Here is a 20,423-nt window from a genome sequence, read left to right on the forward strand (position 1 = left end):
CAAAGCAATGAATATAATACAGGTAAGCTGGCCCACCGGGCTACAGTCCCTAGCCCCCACTGCTCTAAGTCACTAGGTCCCATCCCCAGAGCTGGGGATAGAACCCAAATGTCCTGGCTCCCAGCCCCCACTCCCCTCCGAGAGCCAGGGATAGAACCCAGGAGTCCTGGCTCCCAGCCCCCACTCCCCTCCAAGAGCCAGGGATAGAACCCAAGTGTCCTGGCTCCCAGACCCCACTCCTCTCCGAGAGCCAGGGATAGAACCCAGGAGTCCTGGCTCCCAGCCCCCACTCCCCTCCCAGAGCCAGGGATAGAACCTGATGACCAGTTTTAACTACTGGATCCCACTCACCTTTCTATGGACTGAGGGACCCTGATTTCCAGTCCCAACCCCACGCTGCTCTAACCACTACACCCTACTCTCCACTCTGCAGAACCCAGGAATCCTGCCAATCCCATCCCCCACTCCTCTAACCTACAGCTCGCTACTTCTCCCAGGGATGGGAATGAGACCCAGAAGTCCTGCCCTTAACCCACATGCCCTTAGCAAGCCAGGAATAGGACCAGGACTCCTGCCACCCCATCCAGTCTGTGACCCACTTCCCCAAGTTGCCCCCCATCACCCAAGATTTAAAGGGGAGGCGGTTTCACTCAGCCCTGTGGTTGTTTCTCAGCAGGAAGGGTGGCGAGTTTCTCAACGTGCTCGTGTGTCCAAATTGTATCACTGTTGGGTGGGGGCAGGGCTGGGGAGGGGTCTAGGAACGTATGGACTCAACCAAACAAATGTGCATTACCTCAGCGCATGTACCAGAGCCCTTCTATAAAAGGAGGAGAGACACAGATATTGGCAAATCTTTTCTGCTTCACTGAACTATCCGTCTGCTCCACCCCAGCAAACGCTACTCAGTCTGAACCCCTGAGGAGTTTTGGTAAGTAACATCCCTCTGGTATACTGCTGACCCCACTTCCCTCCCAGACAGGGCCGGCTCTGGCTTTTTTGCCGCCCCAAGCAAAAAACGCCCGGCGGGCCGGAGCAGCAAAAGGGGGGGGGGGGGCGAGAAATGGGCTGGCTGGAGCAGCAAAGGGGGGGGAAACAAACCTGCCCCCAGCCGGGGAGGGCGGGGAGAGAGAGAACAAACCGGCTGGCCGGAGCAGCGAAGGGGGGGGGGGGGGGGGAACAAACTGGCCGGCCTGCCGGAGCGGCAAAGGAAAAGAAAAACAAAAAAACAAAAACGAAATATCTGCGTGGCGGCAGGAGCGTGGGTGCAGGGGGACTCCCGGCCCTGCGGACCCCAGGCAGCGGAGTGCGCACCCCAGCTAGCGGGGGGCAGGGGAGAGAGAGAAGGGGGCGGCCAGGGCTTCCGTATGCGGGGCGCTTGCCACGCAGCCCCTCCCGCTGCTCCGCCTGCCGGGAGGGCTCCGCGCCGCTCCGTTCGGCAGGCAGGGAAGGACGCGGGCTGCCCTGCCGGGTTTTCTACAGGGCACTCCCCTCCTCTGCCCCCTACAGGGCAGCAGGAGCAGCAAACCAAAAAGAAAAAACCTGCAGGGGCGGCCAAAGTGGTGAAGCACAAAAAAAAAAAAAGATTAGACGGAATGCCGCCCTTTGGAATCTGCCGCCCCAAGCACGCGCTTGCTCGGCTGGTGCCTGGAGCCAGCCCTGCTCCCAGAGCAGGAATAGAACCCAGGAGTCCTGGCCCCAGCCCTCCCTGGTTCAACCACAAGATCACACTCCCCTCCCAGAGCCAGGGAGACAACCAAGGAGTTCTGGCTCCTGGCCCTGCTTCTTTAACCACGGGGCTCCAGTCCCCTCTTGGAGTCAGGAAAAGAATCAGGTTAGGCGAGCTATCTCTCATTGCTGTAGGGAGCAGCCTTCTTTGACACCCTCTGTTTATAGAGTGGCCGGCTGTGTCTCGCCGTCAAACGGAGCAGCCTGTTTTGTCTCTGTCTTGTTTTTGGTTCTTGCTGTATTCTCAGAAATAAAGTCATGTTATGCGGCAATATTCCAGCAGGAGTATTTGAGGTTTCTCTATGACTTCTCCCTGTGCGTGCCACAAAAAACCCAGCCAGGAAGAGGTCAGAGCTGTTGCTACCCCAGGACTGTGGCAAATGGCTCTGTGGCTCTCCCCATCCTTTCAGCCCAATCATGCATATGCAAGTTCCCTTCTGATCTCATTTCAGCCCTTCTGTGAAAAATCCTCCAAAGACCCCAGGGTGGATCTACTGCTCCCCCATAACCATGGAGGCTTCTCTTGTTGTCTGCATCCTCGCTGCTCTCCTGGCTACTGGTGAGTGGGGTCTGTTCCTACAGGGGCTGATTTCCTAACTTCTCCAACGGCTCAGAGCCGCCTGCCGGATGAAACTGTTACTGAACGTAACCGAAAAGAAGCCACAGGCTAACGGGGGCTGAGCTGGGGGCGTCCAAGTGACAGCGTCCGAGGAGGAGAGGGCTGGAAGTTACAAAGTCCCTGTGACAGTGAGTGAAACAATTGTGGAAATGGGAGGAAATATTTATAATTTAAATTGCAAGAACTGTGTCGTGACTGGGCACGTTTCAGAGCTGGCCAGAGGCGAAGGGCATTTCGAACGGGATTGTCTGTTGTGTGACAGGCAGCGGGTCTGAATTTCAGTAGCAGGAGCTCAAGAGAATCTGAAGGGCGGGTCTATGTGATTCCCCATCCGGTGTCAGGGGGGCACAGCTGCACTGGAGTCAGTGGGGCAGGGCCCAGCCGGTGTCAGGGGGGTGCAGCTGCACTGGAGTCAGTGGGCCAGGGCCCAGCCGGTGTCAGGGGGGCCCAGCTGCACTGGAGTCAGTGGGCCAGGGCCCAGCCGGTGTCAGGGGGGCCCAGCTGCACTGGAGTCAGTGGGGCAGGGCCCAGTCGGTGTCAGGGGGACCCAGCTGCACTGGAGTCAGGGGGGCCAGGGCCCAGTTGGTGTCAGGGGGGCGCAGCTGCACTGGAGTCGATGGCAGGTGGGACTCGGCCCTTGCTGCACCGCACTGGAGAGCGACACCAGCTCACACCCGCTGGGGATCTCTCTGGGATTTGTGAGGTGGGCAAACCAACCGGGGAACTAAAATCTGCAGCGATCCTGGGGAGACGCAGCCCCCGAGCAGCGTGAAATGTCTGTAGCCAGTGGGGGCCAGGACCAAACTGGGGCAGCACGGTGGATGAGGGCAGGGCCGGTGGAAGGATGTTTCACGCCCTAGGTGAAACTTCTACCTTGCGCCTGTCCTCGAGCCCCCGCCCTGAGGCACCCGCCCCGCGGCAGCTCCCCACCCCCCACCCTGAAACACACACCCCCCGTGGCAGCTCCCCACCCCCCACCCTGAGGCACCCCCCCCGTGGCAGCTCACCCCTGCCCCACCTCCGTCCCGAGCACGCCGTCGCTGCTTCACTTCTCCTGCCTCCAAGGCTTGCGGCGCCAATCAAGCCTGGGAGGCGGGAGAAGTGAAGCAGTGACGGCGTGCTCGGGGAGGAGGCGGGGCAGGGGTGAGCTGGGGCGGGGAGTTCCCCTGCATGCCGCCCCCCCCCCCCTTGCTGCAGGCGGCCCTCCCCGCGCTCCACTGCCCCAGCTCCCTCCGCCTAAATGCCGGCGGCGACCGGGGCGGCCGAAGATCCGGCCGATGCGGTTGCTGCCGAAGAAAATGGCGCCCCCCCAAATCCTAGTGCCCTAGGCAACCGCTTAGGTCGCCTACATGGTTGCACCGGCCCCGGATGAGGGACCCCGGGGCGCTGTACCCGGAGCTTCCCCACAGAGCCCAAGGGAAGGCGAGGGAGGGACAAATCCAGGTGGCTCATGTTCTCTCTCCGTCCCCAGGGGCCTGTCTGCAGTGTGAGCGTTGTGAAGAAGAAGGAAACAACTGCACGGGGAACCTACTGACCTGCACTGCTGGGCAAAACTCTTGTGGCGTCGTTCTAACAGAATTTACACTCGGTGGGTGAGAGGGACCCTACCCAACGTGGGTCAGGGAACAGTCTGGGGAGCCAGGACGCCTGGGTTCTATCCTAATCTCAGCTCCAGGAAAGGAGTGGGATGGATGGGTCTGAGCAGCAAAGGAGCCAGGACGCCTGGGTTCTATCCTAATCTCAGCTGCAGGAAAGGAGTGGGGTGGGTGGGTCTGAGCAGTGGTTAAGGAGCCAGGACGCCTGGGTTCTATTGCAGACCCTGTGGCTAGCTCCCCAATGGGGCCTTTGGCTCAGCACTGCGATGCCGAACCCCCAGGCGACTCGCCAGTCAGTGGGCCGGGGACCGGCTGCCTGTACAGTGCATGGGGAGAAGGAGGTACCTGAGGAGAGGATGCACCAGAGGCCACTGAGTGGGAGCCACCTAAGCCAGCCAATAGGAAATGTCGAGGAAAGGGGAGTGACCTCTCCCCCCGCCGTCTCCCCCCCCGGCTGTGCATTGTGCAGAGCCTGATCCAGTGGGCATGCTCCAAGGGCATCTCCTGTGTCAGGCCCTGCAGGTGAGACCAGCAGGGAAACAATGAGTCTGTGAATCCCACCACGGCTAAGGGGTGAGCTGGACGCCCGGTGTTCGAATTTCAGCAGCCCAGCATATACCCCCCTGGAGGGAACTCTGGCAGGAGATTTGCGGCAGCTGAGTGGGGAGCAGGACGATCTAAGGGCTGGGTTTAGGTGCTGAAATTGGTTTCTTTAGCCCTGCGGGACTTCGAATGAGTCACTTCCCCTCCCCGTGCCTCAGTTTCCCCATGAGTAGAGGTGGGCTAATGGCACATGGGCATCATTGTAAAGTGGGCGTCAATGGGCTGGGAATGGACGGGGGGAAAATCTCTGTCTTCTCCTGTGCAGGGAGAGACAAGACCCAGACCATTATCAAGGGCTGTGCGACACCCAGCCAATGTAACACCAGGTTTGTCTCAACGAATTTTGGGAAGAGCATGATGAAAAGGACGAGCATCGCCTGCTGCCAGACGGACGCCTGCACACCGGAGCCTGTTAAAGGTACATCTCCCATCCCCTGCACCTCCGGCTGCCTGGAACCTGCCCCACGTTAACTTCCTGAGACTGGTCCTCCCGCCCTGCAGGGGGCTCCCCATGGAATAACACTGAGTCCCTGGCTGGGTGGAGTTTAGTGGGCGGGGCTTTAGGCTGCCCCCAGGTGTGAACCCAGCTGGCCCCACCCGGGGCGGGGTCCAGGGCTCCCTGCTGCAAACCTCTCCCCTGCCCCTGCTGCCCCCGGCGTCCCCAGAGCTACAGCTCCCCCTACAGGGGGCACCCAGGGCTGAGCTGTGCAGCCCCCAACTGCTCTCCCTGCCCCGACGCCGCCTGGGGCTCGTCCCCCGAGCTGACTGCGTTTGCTCCACTTCTTCCCAGTGCCCCCGGCTGACACCAAACCCAACGGCCGGCGCTGCCCAGCCTGCTACGCTCCGTCCTCTGAGCAGTGCCGTGAAGAGACCATACAGTGTACAGGAGCCGAGACCCAATGTATGGACATCACCGGGCCCCTAAATTCTGGTAACTTCCGTTCATTTGTTCTGGGGTAATTTTTCCTTTGCTGTCCCGCGCCCCCAAGGGCAGAAGCGAGATGCTGCGTGTCGTCCGCTAAATAAAGGTATCGGCTGCAGATCAGGACACCTGGGTTCTGTTCCCAGTGCTGGCCTCTGGTGTGACCCTGGCCCAGTGTCTTCCCCACCCTGTGCCTCTGGTTCTCCTCCATCCATTGCCTGTCTACAGTTTAGTCACTAAGGTCTCCGTGGCAGGGACTGGTTTAATATTGGGAGACCCAGTCGTGCCGGGCACTGAACAGACCCCCAGCGAAGATAAGGGACCCATACTCTGCTGGGCGCTAAAGACTTATAGGGAGATATAGTCCATGCCCCAAAGAGCCTGCAACTATAACCCACCCACCTCCTGGGTATGGTGTGGTGTCTTGTCCACTGTAGTGGCACCGAGACCACTTAGTGAGAAGGAGCCTGTTGGCTTTTGCCTCATGCACTAAGCTCTAGAGGTCCCAGGTTCGATCCCGCCCGCCAACACCCGGCGTCTGTTGGCATTACACAATCTCTGTAGGCATAGTGGGGATCATTCTCCTAGTTTCAGAGACTGGGAAACGGAGGCATAGAGTAGTGACATGACTTTCCCAAGGTCACACAGGAAGGCTGTGGCAGAGCTAGGAATTGACCCCAATTTTGCAGGATCCCATCATGATGCCTTAACTCATTATGAAGCCACGCTTCATAAAGATCCCACCTCTGCCACCAACAGGGAGCTGCTACTTTGCAGCATGAGTGGTGTGGCTAATACAGGCCATATCCAATCTCGGTATCCTCAGTGTGCTCTAGATCACGGCTGCAAGTGACTTATTCAAGGACACACAGTGAGTCTGTGTCACAGTAAAGGAGAAGGGGGAGACATGTGGGGGCAGCAGAGCCAAAGGGGAGGCGGTGGGGGGGCCTCGGCGGGGCTCAGAGGGGCAGAGCTGAGGAGGGGCAGGTTGTTGTGTCCTGGTCCAGTTCAAGGAATGGATCGGCACCCCTCACACTGATCACCTCCTTTCCTCCCCCACATGCAGGTGGATCTGCCACGAAGACTGTCATGAAGGGCTGTGGTACTCAGTATGTCTGTGCCCAAATAAATGAGGGTTCTGGGACCTTCGCAGGGATCAAAGAAGAGGTAACCACGGCCAGATGCTCACCAGCCTCCAGCGCGGCCGGCACAGCTCTGGGACCAGCCGGGCTCCTCTTCCCAGCCCTCGCTGGGCTCCTCCTGCTGAAGTTTCTCTCCTGATTCCCCACTCGGTGCAATGGCCACGCCACACCCATAACACCCCGGCCGCCTGCATTAGCCCCTCTCGGCAGCCGCTCTCCCCTCTCAGGGGCTCTGGGCTCCCACCTGGATTCACTTCCCCTTTAGATTGTTCCGCTTAATAAAACAAACTGGAGACCAAAGTCTTTAGAAATCTGTGGGAGGAAATTTCAATTCTCATGGGCGGGGCTGTCAAGAAGCCAATTAGTCAGTGACCCCTAGTGGTGAAATGAGGCAGCACAGGCCAGGAGCTACAATCCCCGGGGGGACCACAGGCTCAGTCCGGGTCCAGCAGACACAGTAAAGAACTTTCCTTTATAGTCATCACAGCCAAGTCCTGCCCCTATTGCCCTCGGCAGCGCCCCCTACAGCAGGTCCACCTGAATTACAGGCCACTTTGGAAACTGTTGGCCAAACCTGCGAGGGATATTGTGTGGCCCAGCTGGGAACAGAAGCCTGGTCTCAAAAGCCCTGACCCAAAACGCAAGCACATGCTTAACTGTAAGCACATGAGCATTTGGGGCTAAGTCAGGTGCTTAACAGTAAGCACCGTGCTTCAGAGCCTTGGTGAATTGGGGCCTGTGGTAGCAGGCACCACGTGTGGGCTGTGAACGCTGGCATCCCTGCGGAATTCGAGCTATTTGTCAGCGATAAGGAGAAGGCCTTGATTGTCCCCACATGGTCCCTCGAAACAGCAGAAGGAGGGATGGAGTGGGGTGAATAGAAAGAAGTGAGGATGCTTCCGAGATCGGTGGGGAAGCAAATCAAACACAATTGGTCCCCGGCCTCTTTATAACAGCCCTGAATGCCTTTGTGGACAGTTCTCAGCTCCCCGCCCCACCTCCCCATTCTTCTCTCAAGACTAAGCGTGCCCAGTTTTTAACCTTTCCTCACAGGTCAGGTTTTCTAAACCTTTGGTCTTTTCTCTTGCTCTCCTCTGGGCTCTCTCCAGTTTGTCCCCATCTCTCCTAAAGTGCGGTGCCCAGAACTGGACCCAGTTCTCCAGCTGGGGCCTCCCCAGGGCCGAGCAGAGCAGGACAATGACCTTCTGTGTCTCAGATACGACACACCCATTACTACACCCCAGAATGAGACCAGCCTTTTTTGGAACTGTATCACACTGTTGGCTCATATTCAACTTGTGATCTGCCATCACCCCCAGATCCTTTTCACTGGTATGACTGTCTAGCCACTTATTCCCCATTTGGCAGTTGTGCATTTGATTTTTTGCCTTCCTGTGTGTCGTAATTTCCACTTGTCTTGATTGAGTTTCATCTTGCTGAATTGAGACCAATTCTCCAATTTGTCAAGGTTGTTTTAAATGCTTCTCCTTCCCTCCCAAGTGCTTGCAACCCCTCCCAACTGGAAGTCATCTGCAAAGCACATGCTCCGCTCCATTACCCAAGTCATCTGTGAAAATATTGACTAGTACCAGACCCTGGACTGGCCCCGGGACCCCATTCGATACACCCTCTAAGTCTGAGAGCGAACCATTGATAACTACTCTTTGAGGAGGGTATAGCGGGGCGGTTACCCCGCTCCTAGGGGAAAAGGTTGAAGGCAGATGAGGCAGGCGGCGTGGGGAGGCAGCCACAGCTGTGGCCACACCTAATCATGCCTCAGCTGGCCTTGATATAAGGGCTAAGGGAGGAGTGGGTCAGTCTCACTCCAGCTGGGAGTGGGAAGGGCCTGGCTGCCTGGGAGCACAGGGTACCTTGGGCAGAGCAGTGCTGGGGAAGGACAAGAGGATCTGGGGAGCTCCAGCCTGGCAACTCCCCAGGCTGAGGCCTTGTTAAAGGCCTAAGGACGTATTGGGGCGGGAGAGGTGCAGCCCGGGGATAGGCAGAGGCAGCCGGTCCAACCCCCTTGCCAGTGATGAGTGGTTTCCAGAGTGCAGTCTGCCCCAGGGAGCAGGGGCTAGATGACGACTGGCAGTAGCCACTGAGGCAAGGTGGGCATTGAGGGTTGGGGGTTCCTCTGGGAGGGGAGACCCAGAGTGTGGGGGGTGCTCTGTGGGGCAGCGCCCCAAGATAAGAGGACACCACAGTCCGGGAACAAATCTCTCAGCTGGCTCTCCTCCTACCTCTTCCTGGTTTGCCTGCCGCCCTGCCGGACTGTGTGAGTCAATCGAGTTGCTCTGGGATCAGCGAGCGACCTGTCCCCAGAAAGCTGATATTCTCCTCCCAAAGGTCTCAGCTGATTGTGCTCTTGTAAAATTCACCCTTCCCATCACCCAATCGCTCAGCTAACCATATCGGGAAATCTCCAGGTACCAGGAATAGATCCAAGAATAAAACGTAAGTGGGCATGGGGAGGGGGGACTTGGTTAACGCTGGGTTAAGGCTGCCTGGTGATAGGTCCTGCCCTTGCAGAGCATCGAGTTCAGAAAACACAAACGTCTGTAACACAGGAAATAGCAGGTTAAGGCAAAGGCCCCTGTAGCACCACTCTGCCCTCTCCCAGCGATGCTCCACAACGCCCCGGGGTCACCTTCTCGCTCGCTGCCTTTTCACGGCAATGGACAGGGGCTCCCTGTACTGCACCTATGTCCCTACACTCAGCTTCTCCCCCGACGTGTGGAAAATGTCACAGCTGCTTTGTACCCTTTTCCGGCCCCTTCACATACTAACTCAGGAACCCACCTAACCCTCTACCTGCCAACTCCCCTGGGCCCTGCTGTGGACATGATCCACCCAATCGTGTATTGACACGTGTGACGAAGTTGGGGAGTTTTGTAGCGTTTTACATGACTAGCATGTGCGCTCCTCAGTTTCCCTGTGTGCTGCATGTTTCACAAAGTGGTGGGAGAGGGTTTGTTGTTGCAGAGGACCAGGTGTGACCTCGCCTGGCAGCTGGGATCCCCGGACACCGGCCTGGAGATGGGGAACCCTAACAACTGGTGACCTGGTGACTAAGAGGCAATGGAAGAGGGGCTGCCAGGAGACCCCAGCGGTTGGGCGCTCAGCTGGGCCATGGGGGAGCCAAGTGGAAACCGAATTGGGCCGGGGTCTTCAGCCCAGATCTCTCCCCTCCTACGGTGGTGCCCGACCCCTTGGCCTCCGAGTGGGTCTCTCAGTCTCCCTTTTTGAAGTTGCCCCACATTGTATGAAATAGTTAAACATTCTCTGGACCCTGATTCCCCCACATCCATGGGGAGCATCCGACCCCCTGGGCTCTTGGGTATATGGGAGGCAACCCCCCTCCATCTCCTGCCCTGGTTGGGCTTTGTGCAGGGCCCGATCCATTGGTTGTGCTCTGAGGGCGTCCCCAGGATCAGGCCCCGCAGGTGATATCGTCAGGGGAAGGCCTAGTCTGTGAATCCCGCCGTGGCTCAGGGGTGAGCGGGATGCAAGGTGTTGGGGTTTGGGTGGCCCTGCACATACCCACCCCCGAATTAATTCCTCGAGCCGACCTCTGAGAACAACATCCCATCTGGATTTACAAATTGTCAGTGATGGAGAATCCACCGCGCCCCATGGTAAATTGTCCCAATGGTTAATTACTCTCACCATTAAAAAATGACGCCTTCGTTCCAGGCTGAATTTGTCCGGCTTCAACTCCCAGCCATTGGATCATGTTAGACCTTCCTCCGCTTGGCTGGAGAGCCCATTGTCAAATATTTGTTCCCCAGCGTTTATACACTGGGATCAAGTCACCCTCTAACCTCCTCTTTGTCAAATAAATGGAGGTCTTGGAGCTCTTCCAGCACATCTCTCCACCATTTAGCACAGCTCCAGTGAATGGCGCTGGAGTGCCGTCGCCATGGGGACAGAGTGATGGCTGCCTGGGCATTTACCGTAACTCGGGATTTCCTGGTTTCCAGAAGGTTGGAGTTTGCTGGACTCGACACTCTGGAAGGACAAGAGCTATCAACGGGCAACCAAAACCCGGTGTTAACCAAGTTTTTTGCCCCCCTACCGTTAAGTTTCATCCTTGGATCTATTCCTGATACCCGGAGATAACCTGGTGACAAGGCGGCGTGGTTGCTTCGGTGACTGAAATATTAGTCCTGCAAAAATGGAAAAGTTGATTGCCACCAAATGTTGATGCCCGGCTCGGCAGGACGCCCGCTCTTGCAGCTAACGAGCGACCAGTGTTGTGCAGAAAGGGGAGCCCCATGACATCTGAAGCAATTTGGGCTGACTTTTCTACGATTCACATCGGTGTTTAGCCGTTTGGTGAACATACAGCAGAACAGCTTGAAGAGGAGAGATTGCAGGACCTACTATGTCAGCGGTTGTATGTCCCTGCGGTTCCAGCCCTCAGCTCAGAAACGGGTGATGCAAGTTCAAATCCCCTTTCCACCTCCGGCAGAGGGGCGAATGAACCCAGGGGAGGATCCTGGCCACTGAACTAGTGGATCTAAGGGATGCCACTTTTGCCACCAACTCCTCCTCTGTGGTGTGTGGAGCCAGTTCTGAGCGCACCTCCTGGATTGAGCCTGGCAGGCAAGATCCTGGCTCCTGCTGGGACACAGGCATCAGGGTGCCTGGGGGCAGAAACTTGAGTATCAAGGGAACTTTTATGGCACAAATGTCGAGGCTGAATGACTTGAGCTGCCCAGAGGGCTTGGCAGAAGCTGGGGGGGGGGAGCGTTTGTGAATACCAGTGGTGCCTAAATCTCTGTGTCCGGGGCCTGAAGTAGCCAGGAATCTAGCCCTAGGCCTGTATGTATTTTGTTGCAGGGCTGTTATTTCCCCCTTTGTGGCCCCGTGCAGTTTAGCCACTATGTGGGACACTGCAAGGCTGTTTCCTTTAGGAGGAGAACTCGATGACGCAAGGCAGGTCTCTCTGCAGTGCAAAGACCGCGCACTCCCTTAGCATCATGCATCTTGGAGATCAGCAGGGACAAACAGCAGCAGCCCGTTTCCATGCTCAGAAATCCCCTCGCCTGCCTTTCTGGTGGGCTCTGTGCCCAAGAAGCTCTCTCTCCCTGCTTCCTCCCAAGGTCCTACCCACCGCTGCTGCTCCCACCTTCCCTCCTTGCCCCTGGGTTTGCAACCAGGCAATCCCATCCGCCCTTGCGGCTCAGCTCTGAGCTGCAGGGTCTATGAGATGGGTGCTTTAGCAGGACAGCTACGGCAGAGCGTAAACACAGGTTACGGGGCAGGGGGGTGTTCTGTGGCTGTAGGACCTCCGCCTCCCCAAGCAATGGTAGCTTCCATCAGCCTAGCTACCTCTACACTGGGGTAGGTTGGCATAGCGACAGTGCTCAGCCCCTAGCCCCCACTGCTCTAACTCACTAGGCCCCACCCCCCACAGCTGGGGATAGAACCCAGGCGTCCTGGCTCCCAGCCCTCCCCCCCACTCTATCCTACTTGCCCCCACTCCGCTCACAGAGATTAAGCTAGAACCCAGGAGTCCTGGCTCCCAGTCCCTCTCCCCCCCCCCAGAACTGTGGATAGAACCCAGGCATCCGGCCAGCTCTAACCCACTAGACCCCACTCCCTTCCCAGAACTGTGGATAGAACCCAGGAGTCCTGACAACCAGTTTTAACTACTGGACCCCACTAAAATTTCTATGGAACCCAGGAATCCTGACTGCCAGTCGCAACCCGACCCTGCTCTAAGTGGTACACCCTACTCCCAACTCCGCAGAACCCAGGAGTCCTGCCACTGCCCGCCCCTACTCCTCTAACCACTTCACCCCACTTCTTCCGGGGCGGAAAAGAGACCCAAGAGTCCTACCCTTGATCCACATGCCCTTAGTAGGCCAGGAAGAGGACCCAGGAGTCCTGCTGCCCCATCCAGTGCGTGACCTGCTTCCCCATGTTGCCCCCCAAGATTTAAAGGAGATGTGGTTTCAAGAATCCCTGTGGTTGTTTCTCAGCAGGAAGGCTGGCGAATTTCTCAACATGCTCGTGTGTCGAAATTGTGTCACTGGTGAGTGGGGGCAGTGCTGGCGAGGGGACTAGGAACTTATGGAACGAAGCAAACGAAGAATGCAGGGATTTTAAAGTTTCAGTATTACATCTGCGCATGTACCAGAGCCCTTCTATAAGGGGAAGAGAGAGACAGACATTGGCAAATCTTTTCTGCTTCACTGAACTATCCATCTGCTCCACCCCCGGCAAACATTACTCAGCCTGAACCACTAAGGAGTTTTGGTAAGTCACATTGGGTCTGTTGGTGCTCTAACTGCCAGACCCTTCTTCCATCTTCAGAGCAGGAATAGAACCCAGGAGTCCTGGCCCCATCCCTCCCTGGTCCAACCACGAGACCAGTGATAGGACCCAGATGTCCTGGCTCCTAGCCCCACTTCTCTAACCACTAGGTCCCAGTCCCCTCCTGGATCCAGGACTAGAATCAAAGTGGGCAAGCTGTCTCCTGCTGTGGTAGGGAGCAGCCGGCTTTGTTTTGGGGTCGTGTGTAAGGGTTGGAAGGGACCTCAGGAGATCATCTAGTCAACCCCCTGCTCAAAGCAGGACCAATCCCCAGACAGATTTTTGCCCCACATCCCTAAATGGCCCCCCTCAACGACTGAGCTCACAACCCTGGGTTTAGCAGGCCAATGCTCAAACCACTGAGCTATCCCTCCCCCTTACTTATCCCTTACTTCTCAGAAAGAAAGTCATGTTACACTGCAACTTTCCAGCAGGAGTATTTGATATTTGTCTGTGACTTCTCTGTGTGGGTGCCATGAACATACCAGCCACTAAGGGGTCAGAGAGGCACAGCTACCCCAGAATTGTGGCAAATGGCTCTGTGGTTTCACTCACACTGTTAACTGGTTTATGCATGTGCAAGTTCCCTTCTGATCTCATTTCAGCCCGTCTGTGATAAATCCTCCAACTGGAGATTTGGTTGCATCACAGACCCCAGCGCCGATCTACTGTTTCCCCATCACCATGGAGGCTTCTCTTGCCGTCTGCATCCTCGCCGCTCTCCTGGCTACGGGTGAGTTGGGTCTGTTCCTACAGGGGCTGATTTCCTAACTTCTCCAACGTACCAACAGCTCAGAGCCGCCTGCCGGATGAAACTGTGAGTTAATGTAACCGAAAAGCAGCCGCAGAATAACGGGGCTGAGCTGGGGGCGTCTGAGTGACAACGTCCCAGGAGGAGAGGGCTGGAAGTCACAAAGTCCCTGTGACAGCGAGTGAAACAATGGTGGAAATGGGAGGAAATATTTACAGTTTAAATCACTAGAATCGTGTTGTGACTGGGCACATTTCAGAGCTGGCCAGAGGCCAAGGGCATTTCGAATGGGGATTGTCTGTTGTGTGACAGGCTATTTGAAGGGCATTTATATGTGATCCCCAGCCGGTGTCAGGGGCCACATCTGCACTGGACTCATGTTCTCTCTCCGTCTCCAGGGGCCAGTCTGCGGTGTGAGGTTTGCGATGGATCAGGAACCAGATGCATGGGCGATCTAGATACCTGCCGAAATAGGGAAGACTCTTGTGGCATCACTGTGACAGAAGACACAGTGGGTAGGTGAGATGGACCCTAGTCAACATGGGTCAGTGAAGATGGTGGGGATCCAGGATGCCTGGGTCCTCTCCTAGTCCCAGCTCTGGGAAGGGCGTGGGGTGGGTGGGTCTGAGCAGCAGTTAAGGATCCAGGATGCCTGGGTTCTATGCCACACCCTGTGGCTAGCTCCCCAACGGGGCCTTTGGCTTAGCACTGCGATGCCGAACTCCAGGTGACCTGCCAGCCAGTGGGATGGGGCCGGGCTCTTCGTTGTGTGCATGGGGACAGGGAGGTGCCTGAGGAGGGGATCCACAAAAGCCAGCCAATAGGAAATGCTGAGGAGAGGGGTGTGGCCTAAGCCCCGCCCCTCACCCTAAGTTCGGCCCTGAGTCCCGGCGACACAGAGGTGCCCAGCTCTGCTTGGGGTCCACAGCCGGGAACCACTCACCGGGAGTCCAGCTTCTGTACCAGGTCAGCCCTTCCTTGACTATGACGGCAGTGGAAGAGGGGCTGCCAGGAGACCCCAGCGGTTGGGCGCTCAGCTGGGCCATGGGGGAGCCAAGTGGGAACCGAATTTGGCTGGGGTCTTCAGCCCAAATCTCTCCCCTCCTACGGTGGTGCCTGACCCCTTGGCCTCCGAGTGGGTCTCTCGGTCTCCCTTTTTGAAGTTGCCCCACATTGTATGAAATAGTTAAACATTCTCTGGACCCTGATTCCCCCACATCCATGGGGAGCATCCGACCCCCTGGGCTCTTGGGTATATGGGAGGCAACCCCCCTCCATCTCCTGCCCTGGTTGGGCTTTGTGCAGGGCCCGATCCATTGGTTGTGCTCTGAGGGCGTCCCCAGGATCAGGCCCCGCAGGTGATATCGTCAGGGGAAGGCCTAGTCTGTGAATCCCGCCGTGGCTCAGGGGTGAGCGGGATGCATGGTGTTGGGGTTTGGGTGGCCCTGCACATACCCACTGGTAGAAACTTTGGCAACAAAAGGACTTTATGGGCAGGAGATTCGGGGCCCCCAGGGTTAGGCATCGGCTGAGTAGGCAGTTGGAGGATCTAAATGCTGGATTTTGCTCCTGAAATTGCTTTCTCTAGCCCTGCGGGATGTGGGATGAGTCACTTTCCTCACTGTGTGCCTCAGTTTCCCGCTGGGTAGAGGAAGGCTAATGGCACAGGGCCGTCGTTGTGAAGAGGACGTCGGTGAGGTGAGAGTGGAATGGGAATAAATCTCAGACTTCTCCTCCTGTGCAGAGGGAAGGAAGACCCAGAACGTTCTCAAGAGCTGTTTGTCACCCAGCCAATGTAAAGCTGGAGCCATCTCCATGAATTTTGGGACGGCAAAGGCCAGAAGGACGAGCATCACCTGCTGCCAGACAGACAACTGCACACCGGACTTTGTTAAAGGTACATCTCTGCAGCTCCTCCCTCATCCCCTGCACCTCCTGCTGCCTGGAACCTGCCCCACGTTAACTTCCTGAGACTCGTCCTCCCACCCTGCAGGGGGCGCCCCATTGAATAACATTGAGCCCCTGGGTGGGTGGAATTTAGTGGGCGGGGCTCTAGGCTGCCCCCAGGTGTGAACCCAGCTGACCCCACCCTGCTGCAAACCTCTCCCCTGCCCCTGCTGCCCCCGGCGTCCCCAGAGCTACAGCTCCCCCTGCAGGGGGCGCCCAGGGCTGAGCTGTGCCGCCCCCAGCTGCTCTCCCTGCCCCAACGCCTCCTGGGGCTCGTCCCCCGAGCTGACTGCGTTTGCTCCACTTCTTCCCAGTGCCCCCGGCTGACACCAAACCCAACGGCCGGAGCTGCCGTGGCTGCTACTCTCTGTCCTCTGAGCAGTGCCGTGAAGAGACCATACAGTGTACTGGAGCCGAGACCCACTGTTTGGACGTTGCCGGGCCCCTAAAATCTGGTAACTTCCGTTCATTTATTCTGGGGGTATTTTTCCTCCGCTCTTTTCCCCCCGCGTAGAGCACAAGCGAGATGCTGGGTGGAGGCCACTCGGGAAAGGTATCGGCTGCAGATCAGGACACCTGGGATCTGTTCCCAGCGCTGGCCTCCGGTGTGACCTTGCGCCAGTGTCTCCCCCTCCCTGTTCCTCTGGTTCTCCTCCATGCGTTGCCTGTCTATAGTTCAGTCTCTAAGCTCTTCGTGGTAGGGTCTGATATAGTATTGGGAGCCCCTGTCATGCCTGGACTGCGCAGACCCCCAGGGAAGAAAAGGGATCCAGGCTGTGCTGGGCTCTAAAAACTCCTAGGGAGATATAGTCTGTGCCCCAAAGAGCCTGCAATCTCTGTAGGCATAGTGGGGATCATTCTCCCCATTTAACATATGGGGAAACAGAGGCACTGAGCAGTGCCGTGACTTGCCCCAGGTCACACCGGGAGGCTGTGGCAGGGCTCGGAACTGAGCCTAGTTTTGCAAAGTCCCATCATGGCGCCTTAACTCACTATGAAGCCACCCTTCTTAGAGATCCCACTCCTGCCACCAACAGGGAGCTGCTGCTTTGTTAGATGAACTGTGGGGATAAAACAGGCATGAGTCAATCCAGGTGTTGTTGGCGGGATCTAGGTCGGGACTGCAAGTGACTTGTTCATGGACACCCTGTGAGTCTGTGTCACATTAAAGGAGCAGGGGGAGGCCATCCAGGGCCAGACATGCTGGGGAGAGCAGAGGAGATGGGGAGATGGAGGCTGTGGGGGGCTCAGTGGGAGTCACAGGGGCAGAGTTGAGGAAGGGGGGCTGTTATTTCTTAGTCCAGTCAAGGAATGGAGCTGCGCCCCTCACCCCGATTGCCTCCTTCCTCCTCCTCCCCCCATACAGGTGGAAATACCGTTAAGATCATCATGAAGGGCTGCGTTACCGAGTCCGTGTGCTCCCAGGTAAATGCAGGTTCTGGGACCTTCCTGGGGATCCGTGGAGATCTACCCAAGCACACATGCAGAGCAGCCACCAGCGCGGCCAGCACAGCTCTGGGACCAGCTGGGCTCCTTCTTCCCGCCCTCACTGGGCTCCTCCTGCTGAAATTTCTCTCCTGATTCCCCACCCCATGCAATGGACCTGCCACATTCAATAACACCCCGGCTGCCTGTGTCTGCCCCTCTCTGCAGCCGCTCTCCCCTCCCAGGGGCTCTGGGCAGCGGCCGGATTCGCTTCCCCTTTAGATTGTTCCACTTAATAAAACAAACTGGAGACCAAAGTCTTTGGAAATTTTAAATTGATTGGGCGTGGGGGGGAAATTTCAATTGTAGTGGGTGGGGCCATCAAGAAGCCAAATTAGTCTGAGAGTGGCCTCTAGTGGTGAAATGAGGCAGCACAGGCCAGGAGCTACAATCCCCGGGGGGACCAAAGGGTCAGTCCGGGTCCAGCAGACACAGTAAAGAACTTTCCTTTACAGTCGTCACAGCCAAGTCCAGCCCCTATTGCCCTCGGCAGCGCCCCCTACATCAGGTCCACCCAAATGACAGGCCACTTTGGAAATTGTTGGCCAAACCTGCGAGGGAGATTGTGTGGCCCAGCTGGGAACAGAAGCCTGGTCTCAAAGGCCCTGACCCAACACGCAAGCACATGCTTAGCTGTAAGCACATGGAGGCTAAATCACGTGCTTAACAGTAAGCACCACGCGTCAGCGTCTCACTGAATCCCGACCCATGATAGCGGGACCCACCTGTTGGCTCTGAACACTGGCATCCCTGCAGAATTCGAGGCATTTCTCAGGGATAAAGAGAAGGATTTGATCATCCCCACAGGGTCCCTCGAAGCAACAGAGGGGGGTGAATGGAGAAAAGTGAGGACACTTCAGGGATGGGTAGGGAAGCAAATCAAATACAATTGATTAATAACAGCCCTGAATGCATTTGAGGACAGTTCTCAGGTCCCCCCCCCCCCTCAGTTTTTTAATCTTTCCTCACAGGTCGGGTTTTCTAAGCATTTAATCATTTCTGTTGCTCTCCTCGGGACTCTCTCCAGTTTGTCTCCATCTCTCCTAAAGCACGGTGCCCAGAACTGGGCCCAGTTCTCCAGCTGGGGCCTCCCCAGGGCCGAGCAGAGCAGGACAATGACCTTCCGTGTCTCATGTACAACACACCCATTACTACACCCCAGAATGAGATTAGCCTTTTTTTTTTTTTGCAACTGCATCATGTTGTTGGCTCATGTTCAATTTGTGATCCACTATCACCCCCAGATCCTTGTCAGAGGTACGACCCCCTAGCCAGTGATGCCCCATTTTGTAGGTGTGCATTTAATCTTTTTGTGTTCCTGAGTGTCGTACTTTGCACTTGTCTTGATTGAGTTCCATCTTGTTGAATTCAGACCAATTCTCCAATTTGTCAAGGGCGTTTTGAATGCTAATCCTGTCCTCCAAAGTGCTTGCAACCCCTCCCAGCTGGGTGTCATCTGCAAAGCACACTCTCCGCTCCATTACCCAAGTCATTCATGAAAATATTGGATCGCACCAGACCCAGGACTGACCCCGGAACCCCACTAGAGACACTCTGCAAGTCTGACAGTGAACCATTGATAACTACTCTTTGAGGAGGGTTTTTGACCAGTTGTGCACCCACCTAATACAGTAATGTCACCTCATCCTCATTTGCCTGTTTGCTTGTGAGGATGTCATCTGGGATGGTGTCAAAAACCTTCAAATCAAGATTTCTCATGTCTGCTGCTTCCCTCCGTCCACTAGGCCAGTTGCTCTGTCAAAATAGGAAACCAGGTTGGTTTGACATGATTTGTTCTTGATAAATCCACGCCGGCTGTTCCTTATAACCTTCCCCCTGACTGAAAAATGGAAAAAGAGAGGGAAGGGGAACGTCAATTTTCAGTTTTCCTCGTTGCTGAAACTGAAAATATTTTCTATACTCATGTACGATACAGACCCTGTCTGTCCTGCCCCAACTCCCCCGGTGTTAGTAACATCCAGTGTTTCCACTCCTAATTCAGTTCCACCCACAGCAGCTTCCAATATACCGTTGGGGGCCTTCCTATGGATTTTTCCATATACCATCATTTTAACCAGGCTGCCCAGCCCTTATGAAGAGTCTACATCTGGGACGCCTTGAGGTGCGACCTTGGATACCTTTAACCCGGTGAGGTCCAAGTCAGTTTGTTTTAGAGATCGTATTGGTGTTACAGTAACTTGTTCCCTATAATCCAGTTTTACCACACGTGGTCCATTCAATGGGTGTCTTCTTGGGTGGTTTTTTTTATATCCGATTCAGTTGCAAGTACCTTCAAGTTTAATTGTACCCAGATGCTTAGCCATGTATATTTACCTAACTGGGTAGGGACAGTATGAAGAAGTGGTCAGACACTGATCTTGTAAGTGAGCGTTAGGCTACTTCTTAATATAGTTACTGCCCTGGGTTTCTTTGATTCACTCGGGGGGTTCCATTTTTCCTATATCCCTAGTATCCACTTGCCAAAGTTCATGGGTACAATCCCCTAATACTCAAAGGACTCCCAGATGTGAACAATCTTACATTCATTGAATTCCATGAGTACCCTGACGTTAGTGTCTCCTCCTGGCCGCCAAGCAAATTCAATAACCTTCAGTATTTCCCATTGGGGTTGTATTGGGGCAGTTGTACCTTCAGTGCAGGGGCAGCAGGTTTGTATAAGTTTTGGTGGTGCCCAGAATGGGTCCAAGTCCCACCCCGACCCCCACACCTGCCTAAGGCTCTGGGATAGAGTTTGGGTGCTGGGTTCAGGCTCCGGGCTGGGACAGGGGGTTAGGGTGCAGGAGGGGGTTTGGAGTGCTGGGTATGGGGTCTGGGAGGGGGTTTGGGTGCAGGAGAGGGTTTGGGGTGCAGGCTCGGTGCCTATGATGCTGCCGTGTTTTTCATGGCTGTGAATTTGGTAGGGCCCTACATATCAGGTAATGTCCAGGTACCAGGAATAAATCCAAGAATAAAACGTAAGTGGGCATGGGGTGGGGGGGACTTGGTTAACGCTGGGTTAAGGCTGCCTGGTGATAGGTCCTGCCCTTGCAAAGCATCGAGTTCGGCAAAACACAAATGTCTGTAATACAGGAACTAGCGGGTTAAGGCAAGCGCCCCCACAGCACCACTCTGCCCTCTCCCAGCGATGCTCCACAACCCCCTGGGGACACCTTCTCGCTCGCTGCCTTTTCACGGCAATGGACAGGGGCTCCCTGTATTGCCCCGACGTCCCTATGCTCAGCTTCTGCCCTGACGTGTGGAAAATGTCACAGCAGCTTCGTACCCTTTTCCGGCCCCTTCACATATAGATTCA

General features: G+C 56.1%; 2 protein-coding genes across 2 annotated transcripts; both read left to right on the top strand.

The window, feature by feature from the left end:
* The first annotated feature begins 833 nt into the window (after positions 1-833).
* Positions 834-6,894, top strand: LOC128827177 (phospholipase A2 inhibitor gamma subunit B-like). Its single transcript, XM_054010964.1, has 6 exons — positions 834-928; positions 2,178-2,284; positions 3,816-3,932; positions 4,808-4,960; positions 5,333-5,473; positions 6,531-6,894. The coding sequence occupies exons 2-6, from the start codon at positions 2,236-2,238 to the stop codon at positions 6,743-6,745; spliced, it is 675 nt and encodes a 224-aa protein (XP_053866939.1). The 5' UTR covers positions 834-928; positions 2,178-2,235; the 3' UTR covers positions 6,746-6,894.
* A 5,865-nt stretch (positions 6,895-12,759) lies between these two features.
* On the top strand, positions 12,760-17,353 carry LOC128827225 (phospholipase A2 inhibitor and Ly6/PLAUR domain-containing protein-like). Its single transcript, XM_054011042.1, has 6 exons — positions 12,760-12,870; positions 13,533-13,660; positions 14,077-14,193; positions 15,423-15,575; positions 15,940-16,080; positions 16,992-17,353. The coding sequence occupies exons 2-6, from the start codon at positions 13,612-13,614 to the stop codon at positions 17,204-17,206; spliced, it is 675 nt and encodes a 224-aa protein (XP_053867017.1). The 5' UTR covers positions 12,760-12,870; positions 13,533-13,611; the 3' UTR covers positions 17,207-17,353.
* The last annotated feature ends 3,070 nt before the right edge of the window (positions 17,354-20,423 follow it).

Source organism: Malaclemys terrapin, chromosome 21 (genome assembly GCF_027887155.1).
Source record: "Malaclemys terrapin pileata isolate rMalTer1 chromosome 21, rMalTer1.hap1, whole genome shotgun sequence".
Lineage (NCBI taxonomy): Eukaryota > Metazoa > Chordata > Testudines > Emydidae > Malaclemys > Malaclemys terrapin.

Excerpts from the sequence above, each read along its gene's own strand:
- LOC128827177 (XM_054010964.1), top strand. The coding sequence starts at position 2,236 with ATGGAGGCTTCTCTTGTTGTCTGCATCCTCGCTGCTCTCCTGGCTACT. Across the intron at positions 2,285-3,815 it reads CGCTGCTCTCCTGGCTACTG|GGGCCTGTCTGCAGTGTGAG; the intron begins GTGAGTGGGGTC and ends CTCCGTCCCCAG. Across the intron at positions 4,961-5,332 it reads CACACCGGAGCCTGTTAAAG|TGCCCCCGGCTGACACCAAA; the intron begins GTACATCTCCCA and ends ACTTCTTCCCAG.
- LOC128827225 (XM_054011042.1), top strand. The coding sequence starts at position 13,612 with ATGGAGGCTTCTCTTGCCGTCTGCATCCTCGCCGCTCTCCTGGCTACG. Across the intron at positions 13,661-14,076 it reads CGCCGCTCTCCTGGCTACGG|GGGCCAGTCTGCGGTGTGAG; the intron begins GTGAGTTGGGTC and ends CTCCGTCTCCAG. Across the intron at positions 14,194-15,422 it reads TGTGACAGAAGACACAGTGG|AGGGAAGGAAGACCCAGAAC; the intron begins GTAGGTGAGATG and ends CCTCCTGTGCAG.